This window comes from Schistocerca americana, chromosome 8, assembly GCF_021461395.2.
Source record: "Schistocerca americana isolate TAMUIC-IGC-003095 chromosome 8, iqSchAmer2.1, whole genome shotgun sequence".
NCBI lineage: Eukaryota > Metazoa > Arthropoda > Insecta > Orthoptera > Acrididae > Schistocerca > Schistocerca americana.
The window spans coordinates 290496444-290505747 of NC_060126.1; the positions used below are offsets into that span (position 1 = coordinate 290496444).

Sequence of the window (9304 nt, forward strand, 5' to 3'; positions counted from 1 at the left end):
TGCTGTCTGGGCAATTCTTTTCCACAAACTATCCACTGACCAAACAGCAGTGCACAATCTGTGTCCAAAAGACGATTGGTGTAAGCTCAGCTACAGAAATGAGACGTATTCACATGAACACTCATTACCAGAACCTGTTAATGAGTGCAGTAATGCCCACATTCAGGTTTCTGCAAACCCTGATTTAATGAAGAATTGTCTTCATGGAAAGAGACAAAGTGCAAATGAAAGCCTCAATAATTTAATTTGGATTAGATGCTCAAAAAGGACATTCTGTGGACTTGAAGTACTCAAAATAGGAGTCTATGATGCAGTTTTATGTTATAATAACGGAAATAATGGCAGAATTGAAGTGCTGAAGAGAGTTGGTATAGATCCTGGTGTGTTTACAACAAAAGCATTTTACACCACCGACGAGAGCAGGGTCAAGAAAACTTGCAGATCAGTGTCTTACCTGCAAATACAGGCCAGACAGATCCAAAGAGGAGAGGAGAGAAGCCTGAAGTATGAGCAGTATCAGTATGGAGGATTTTAAAATTGAGGTATGCTTTTTACACGTAGAAGTATGAGAAGAAAATCTTTGAACCTCATTTTTTCTGTTTTACATTTTTTTTACGTTATTAGAAGCCTTGTCTCAAAGGGTATTTATGCGCTAATGTTATGACATTTTCAGGAACTGTTCGCAACATGTTGCTGTCTCCCTGGAACTAAAAAATATGAGATCTTGCAATTATGTTCTGATTTTAGATGATTGTATGTAGAAAAACAAGTTAATTTTGGATGTGCAAAATTGAAAACTCTGTTCATGATACAATTTGTACCATAAATTTACAACTGTAGTTCACTGGTCTTATAACCTTCTCAGGGCACTACAATAAAATTTTCAGATTAATTGCGTGATTAGAATTTGAGTTATAGCTTTTTATAAAAAAAGACAATAAAAAAATTCAAATTTCTGGCAATATATTAATCCTGCATATTTTATTACATTTTTCCATTAAAACACAGCTCTTTTGCTTTACACATGCAAAATTTTATATTTGTACATTGATAAGTGCAGCTGTAATGACTTTTTTAAGTAAATATTTACATGTTCCATTACATCCCCCCTCAAGGTTTTTATGATGAATATAACCTGGTCTTTAGTGATAACTTTCCAAACAAAGTTTTGTAAGAGATTGACAAATGGTGAACGATATGTGGGGGTATCAACATGGAGAATTCTTTATGCCCTTGCTCAGCATTACTTTTCTCCAGTACTGAATTGCCCTTCTCAGTTTTTTAATTTCTCACAGTACCTGTCAGCCTTTATTGTTATCCCAGCATGCAGAAAACAACCAACAGTAACCCCTTCCAGTCACAAAACACAGTTGCCATGACTTTACCAGCAGATCTCTTTTGACGAAAAGGGATGTCACTTTTTCCATGACTGTTGTTTTTCCTCATGTGACTGAATGTAGAAGACAAATGGCAGATTATACATTATGGGCCAATTTGTATCTTTGGCTTTGTTTAATTACTTTGGAAACACTTATAAAGCTTACATACAGAACTACAATAAAAACAAAAGATGTGACTGTAATTATTGGTGGCTGTTTGCTTACTCACATAGGTTGAATCATAGACACATCTTCTTCAGAACAAGGGATTTCTAAGCAACTGTAGCTGCATGTCTGGCTTTATTGTTGTTATAGATGCATCAGAATCGTGAGAAAACTTTGTCCAATTTTGTGTCTTAATTTTTTTTCACATTTTTTGCAGTGCAAATTTGAGCTGGTATGACAACTTTTGGTGACAGAAAATCCCTTGATTACTGTCACAGTTACTCTTTAGAAAGAAATCATTTTGACGCCATATTGCCCAGTGCTTCTGTGATGGAGAAGTTGACTAGTGAGGCACTCAGTGACACATAGATGATACTTCCGGAAGGAAGACATAGATGATACTTCCAGAAGGAAGACAAACATTTGTCCACATGATAAAGCAGACACATCTGACAGCTTTTATGCTTTACAGTTCATATTTTTGCTCCTTGTTCGCTTAATGCTGAATAGTTGGTCATCACACTGATGTATGAAACAGAGCAACAGATACAGATAAGCAGACATATAAGTCATCTCTCTATAAGTTCTGTGTGATGAAACAACCACTGACTGCATAGTATCTGTATTGGATTGTTCAAGACAGATTATCAACAAAGAAAGGTTTTTTAACATCAACTGCTGTACTACAATGCTATGTCCATTTTGGTCTGAAGTAATTGGGTGACTAACCTAGTTAATCTCTGTGTGGCAGGTTTCTTCCATCATTTATCCCTCTTGACAGGTGGGGAAAAAGCCTTAAGTCCAAAGCTAGCATATTCACTGCCTTATTTTGTCTATTGACATGTGGTAGTATACTTTTCTATTTTGTATTCTATTCCAGGTCCAATACTTTTGGAATGTGTGACACATCATCAATTGAAAACAGTATTGAAAGCTGTACCTGAAGATATACGCATCATTCTACAGGATCCTTGGAAGTTCTATGGCCATGTGGTACCTCCTATGTGTAGGCCACTATCTCCTGAACTGTGGTAAGAAATCTTAATAATTAATGGTAGTGTAAATGGACTAATGTGCCAAAGTACCTGTTTGGACATTTAAAAAGTTTGTTTGAATAAGCTTTAACATCAGACTTTTGAGGAAGAGTGGGAGAAGTGAGTAAAGAGGTGAGAGAAACCAACCACCTGCAATAGCAGAAGTGACAAGCATCCTCCTACTAGGTAAACTGAATGGGGACATCTCACTGTCTGTGAGACTTGTATTGTTTTTGTGGCAGCAATGAAAGCCACTAGGCTGATCAGTCTGATGTTGTTCCTAGCTAGGGACATGTGGCAAAGGCTGTAATGTTTTATTTCACTTTTGACTTGAGCATAGCTGCTCTAAATTCTGTAAATTCTGACCATTTCTTTTTAGCAATATTTCCAACCGGTTGGCTGTATAATCCTATGTTGAAACTAGTATACGGTTGCTGAGAAGCAGCCATGTTTAAAACTGTAAACTGAAAGAGTTGCCAATGATTTTACAAACAGGTACTACTCTTCGCAGTTTCAATACCAATGTCCTACCACACTTCCACAACTTCAGGATTGCTTACACACTTGTTAATCACAGATCAGCTCACCACTCCCCACCTTTCTGGAAATAATCAGTGAAAGGAAGAAAGGAAAGTAGGTAAAGGTTTAATGCTTCTTTGATGACTGGGTTAACAGAGACTTGAGCACAAGCTCAGATTGGGAAAGAAAGTAGGCTGTTTGTCTTTCAAAGATTAAGTGATTTTGTGGGACAGCAGGAAACCTTAATCTTGGTGACTATGCAAAGATTTAAACAGCCTTCCACTCAGATGACGATGGGTTGGATTGTTTTCTGATCATTCCTGAAGTGAGAAACATTCTCCCCAAACTTTTCCTACTCCTCATAAGTAGCACTCCACCACAAAACCAACCTATCAGATATCATTGTCCATTCTTAGGCCACTCCAGAAGCTAACATCCTACCCAGTGATCATATCCTTTGTGATAATCCTTATTCAGCTAGCTCACCTACTGCCATTTATCCTAATCTGGTCAGTTCAGCATATGCTGTTATAAGTGGAGCCAGGTGTGAAAGTAGCCTTGTGAGCTGGGACGCTTCCTTGGGGAGGGGGGTTCTGTTTGTGAACAACCTCACTGGCTGCTTTACAACACAAGGAACGAGAGAGCGCACTCTTGACCTCTCCTTTTATACTTCTCATTGACTTGTTGGTGATGGTTTTGCCTAGTTGCTGTCATACTACACCCGCACTTTGGAAAGGAAAGGTGCCCAATGGACATGAATAAACAATGCTTTTCCAATTTAGGCAGTTATGCCTGTAGGTTGAATCCCAGACAAACGGCCAAATGTTACTTACATATATTTTTTACTTCGTTGCTGGGGTCTATCTTCTTCAGCCCAGCTCTATCTTATTTGATTCGCTTTTCTGAATTGCTTGCGTGAATAATTTCTGCTGTGGCAAATTTTTCTCCAACTCCTTTCTCTCCATTGACAGATCAAGAAACCTGTTGTGCTAAGAGATAGAACCTTTTGTTCTTATTTTTTGACTATATCTACATCTGTTGTGCTGTGTAGATTCTATTATTTTGATTTCTTTGTGTGTAAAAATTCAGTTTCACTCTGCACTAGACCTGTTTATATTCTGGCTGTAGAATACAGGCCATTTTAGCAACGTTCTTATACGTTCCATTGTATGATTAGTTACCAGAGTTGGCCATATAAACTATTTTAACATAGCATTTAGACTCTGTTTTAAGAATTAAATTTCAGTGAACAAGTTTTGTAGAACGGAAGTCATGACACTTAAGAATACACCCCACTCTCTTTCACAAGGAGTGTTTACTTGAGAAAACTATAATATTTTCAGAATTGCTGGTTAGTTCTCACCTTCAGAAGGTGAAATATTTTGTATTGCCAATCAGACAGGTATAAAAGACAATGCAGTATCCTAGCTTTCAGAATTGTTAGTTCCTTCCTCTTGAAAGAAAGAGGAATAGGTTGAAGAAGCTTAGAAATTTAAGGGCATGTCACTCAGGTCCCAGAATGAGAAGGACCAGCTTATTGCAAGTTTGAGAACAAAATAAAAGATAAAAGGTCAGGCATGAAAGAAGAGGGGGTGATCAAACTAATCTCTTTGACACCATCCCTTTGTCTTTGTCTCCCCTCATCCTCACAAGAACTGGGTTGCCCTCATCTTGTGGTGTGAGTGACCTGCAATTTAGCAATCTTCCTATCATCGTGTGCACTTAAACACTCTTGATATTTGTCATTTTGTAGTCGTAGTATGATTTTCTTTAACCTTCTGCAATCTTCTCCTCTCTGCTGCCTGAGGAAGGAACTAATAGTTCCAAAATCTGGGATAGTGTCATGTGCCTTATGTATGCATTGGCAGTACTAAATATTTCACCACCTGAAGATCAGTACTGATTCGCAATTCTGTCTTTTAATTCCTCGCCACCAGAATAAAATTCAGTCATCAGTTGCGAATATATTTTTAATACATTTCACCAGTTTTGAAAAACAAATTTATCATCTTCACAAGTGTAGTACTGGTTCAGCAGATATCATTCCTAGTTCATAGAAACATTATATGCCATATTTAAGATGAAACTGAAAGTAGGCATTATTGGTACTTTCTATTGTGACTAAAACAAGATTTCAGTTTGCAGAGTTGGTAGCAACTTTTGATTAATTTGCATTCAAATATTCTTCGTGCTTATTCTTTTTCAAATTACCTTATGACCAATAGCCTAAGAATTAAGTTTCTGTTCATTTATCATCAATGGTAAATTGGAAGCACAGGTCATTGTTGTGGACTGATGACCAAGCAGTTTTATCCCTCCCTCCCCCCCCCCTTTTAAACCAACCAACCAACCATTGTTGTGAGGAATGTGAAATTGTAGTGAGCCTGTTGATTTATTGTTTATTATAAGGAGATTATCTTGCACTTAGTTGCATTGATAGTATAATGGAGAACTTAAATTATTTGCCATATTCACTGGGCTATAAGACTATTCTCCCTCTCACCCCCTCCCCCAACACACAAAAAAAAGAGAGAAAATTCATCATTCTAAAAATGCAGGGTCATCTTGCATTCACAGATAAAGCTTTGCTAGTGGAGGTCACATGCAGATTTAATTTGATTATTTCACAAGTGTGCATTGGGATGCAGTGACACCAGCACGGCTGAATGTGGGAGGGTAGTGGTGAACAGCAGGAAATTTTGTTATGCTGCCAACCGTGGGAATGCATTTTGTGTACCTTGCTTTTTATGAACATCTGACATGTTAAACCTGTAATTTACCTGACTCTAAATGCAATTAGAACTGAACAGATTTAAATTTCTACAAGAGAAAAATTAATGCTAAAAAATGTGTTCACACAGAATACCCAGAATGTGCCATAACTGAAATAATAATTTAAATGGTGGCATGACAGCATTGTTAATTTTCAAGATTGGCAGCAGTCGATGAAGTACACTGTTAGCACAAAATGGTCAGATTTCTGCCAGTTCAGCACTAAGGAGCTGAGATGATAACATGTTACTGTGATTCAGTTTGCTTAACACTGTAAAACAGTAAATTGTAGCAGATGATGGTAGATGCAAACTACAGCCGTCACTCTGTTGAGAAATGTGGACCTAAGAGTTTGCAGTTTGCAATTGATTCACTCAGACAATGTGAAACTAATGTTTAGTTAGTAGCTATTAATGATGCAGAGGCTACAAACATTTCCACAGCAAGAGGAAAATTTGGTATCACAGTTTTAAACAATTGTAAGTGGTGTCGGATAAGGAATCAATTACAGATCATCAATTCTACACATCAGTTTTTTTAGGGGACCAAATCAGCAAGATTTCCTGAATTGGAGCGGCAGGCTGTTCAGCATGTGCGAGATAAATTCAATTAAGGCTTCCAGATTACTTGACAAATTTTCCGAATGAAGCTTCTGGAGTTACAGAAATTTTCCAACTGTCTGCATCGTGAAATCCAAAGCAAGTACAAGCCGGTGTGAGACGATGATGAAGAGGGTGGGACTTCCGTTAAAACACAGGACAGCTCTAGCTCACTGACTTCCTGCAGCATTGGCAAAAGCATTTGCATGTATATGAGTCACACAATCTATCCAATAAAACACAATGACTGTTTACAATAGACAGTGTTATCTTAATACTTGCCTAAAAAGTTAGTTTAAGTCAATGAAACTGTTTATAAATGTGATTAGTAAGGATACACTCAACTAAAATTTCTCAAAGACCCTCTTAAAAAAACTGGAGAGGGGGGTGGGGGGGGGGGGGGGGAGTGTCTTATCAGAGTCTTCTTGTTGCTTGGTAAAAATGGCATGTTCAGTGAATAAGTAGCTAATAATGGTAGGGTAGCTAACAGAAGCTGGTGGCAAACTGGTCTGATATACTGACAATATTAATGCAGTTGTGTTACATCGATTTGAAAAAATTTGTCAGGACAATGGTTAAATAAATAAGTGACTTTTGGACATATCTAATCATATATAAACCTCCAACCCCTTCTATCTCATGCTGCTCACCCCTTCCCCATGTGTGGGCGTGTGTACGAGCGTGCGTGCGTGCATGCGTGCGTGTGTGTGTGTGTGTGTGTGTGTGTGTGTGTGTGTGTGTGTGTGTAAAATTGATTGAGTAGAATAACTATTTAAAAATTTTTCTTTCCAGGTCTGTTCTGTCACCTATTCTGCCAGTTGTAACTAAAAGCTATCTTCACGCATACAACTTCATAGCAATTTTTTGTGATCATAATGTGCAGAGAAAAGTGCGGAGAAACAGTGGTACGCCAACTCCAAGAAATATAGGGCAAAATGTCGCACATGGCTATCGCGTGATGAGTTACCAGTTCAATAGTCTGTTAAGGATCCTGAAGAGGATAGAGAAGTGTAAAGATGTTAATTTTAATGTGGATGCATATGAAAGTATTACTATTAAGAATGCAAAATTGCATGGGTGAAGATGTAGTGTGACAGTTGTCTGTCTATGATAGAGGCTGAAAGCTGACATACGCCTCTCAGCATTTTAATTGTAAATATATTTTAAATGTGATGATTATGATGTATACTCAACATAAATTTCAGACAGATGTGAATTTCTGTTATGCGTGATTCTCTTTCTGTATTTGTTACACCTGCATGTCTCAACTTAATATCAGTTTATAGATGTTAAAACCAGGGAAATGATGATGTATATTTTATTTCACTGTTAAATTTTTGAGTCACAAAAGACAGGATATTTCACATCTGCTTAATTGTACCTTTTGCAAGAGTGTTTTGGTAAACAGTAAATAGCTGACCTCCAATTCATGGTCTGAAAAGCACTGTGGAGAAGTCAGTGGAAACAAATATTGCTTGAGATATAGAGGTAATATATTTGTGGAATGATATACTATCTTTCGTTTGAACATCTGGAAATGTTGTTCACAGTTTCCACAAAGGGATAAGTAATTTATTATCCAGACCACTTTCAGAAGATGCCAATATCCTTAGAAAATGTCACTCTTCAAATGTTTCTAAACTGACTTCATACAGTTTTGTCTTAGTGATATGTGACTGTTTAAACAGCAGCTTTTCTAAATGCGTAGTACTGAATTTAAATTGTGACAACTGATAATGGATTCTTAGAATTAAGAGACAGCATTGAATTTGAAGCTGATACAACAGTCCTCCTAAACTGAGAAGTCTTGTCTGTACAGGATTTGAAGTGTTTTAACATTTTATATGTGTGTAATATGTGAAGAAGGATAATTACAGACATTTTAGAAAAGAAAAGTGCCATAGCTAACAGTATTAAAATAAAAGTACAAATTATTTTATAATACTTTAAGAGATATTTTACTGCATAATAAAATAAAAAGTAAATTATTTTCTGGTATACGATCTTTTTGTTTGTGCTCTCCAACAAATTCCCACTCACAGAACCACAAATTCTTCAAACAAAAAATTTTATAAACTTTTTCTTCTTTGTAAAAGATGAAACAGATAGAACTTGTAGCCATGTGGTGTCAATATGCTACAACAGTGTTAGCATTTTTCCTGTATTATCATGCTGCAGTGTAGCGTACATTATCAGTTATGTCATGAAAGCACCAACACCACTGAGTGATGGATGTTTTGATTTACAACAGATGGATCATTTGTCTTCAAAAGAAAACAATATGTAGATTTAGGAATGAAATTCATGTGTATCACAAACTAGGTCTTACATTAATTAAATGGCATTTATCATTTTTACTGCATGTTGTCCGACACGGTATCCTAACCACCACATTAAACAGCATAGGGCTCAGCTAATGATATAGGTAAGTAGGTGTTATTACCTAATCTATAATAAAATGAATATTCCAAGTTGATTTACCGAGACAATGCTCTTCTCTCTCTCTCTATCTATGTATCTATCTATCTATCTATCTATCTATGAACAATGGTGCTGGTTATGTTTTGGACCCAACTATGTTTTAAATTGAATATTATTATTCTGTCAGGTGTAATTTTTTTTTTACAACATTTCGAAGACAAACTCAATTGGCTTCCTCAGGAGCTGTGAACTGTTTTCTCCGTGCTTCAGTCAGATTGTGAAATATTAATGGTGCCTCACTGCTATTTATAATAGAGTTCTGTACTTCTTATGCTCATTTGTTTTTCAGAGGCTACACTTTTCTTTCATGAAATGCAGTCTCAGCGTTTCCAGCTTGAGTGTATGAGATTGCAAG

The 9304-nt window shown here is 36.7% G+C and overlaps 1 protein-coding gene across 1 annotated transcript in view; it reads left to right on the forward strand.

Moving 5' to 3' along the window:
* LOC124545474 overlaps positions 1-8456 on the forward strand; it is a 437325-nt gene extending 428869 nt beyond the window's left edge. The window contains exons 17-18 of the mRNA XM_047124406.1: positions 2425-2575; positions 7261-8456. Coding sequence (XP_046980362.1) covers positions 2425-2575; positions 7261-7549 — 440 coding nt within the window. The 3' untranslated portion in view covers positions 7550-8456. The remainder of the gene's footprint in view (positions 1-2424; positions 2576-7260) is intronic.
* The last annotated feature ends 848 nt before the right edge of the window (positions 8457-9304 follow it).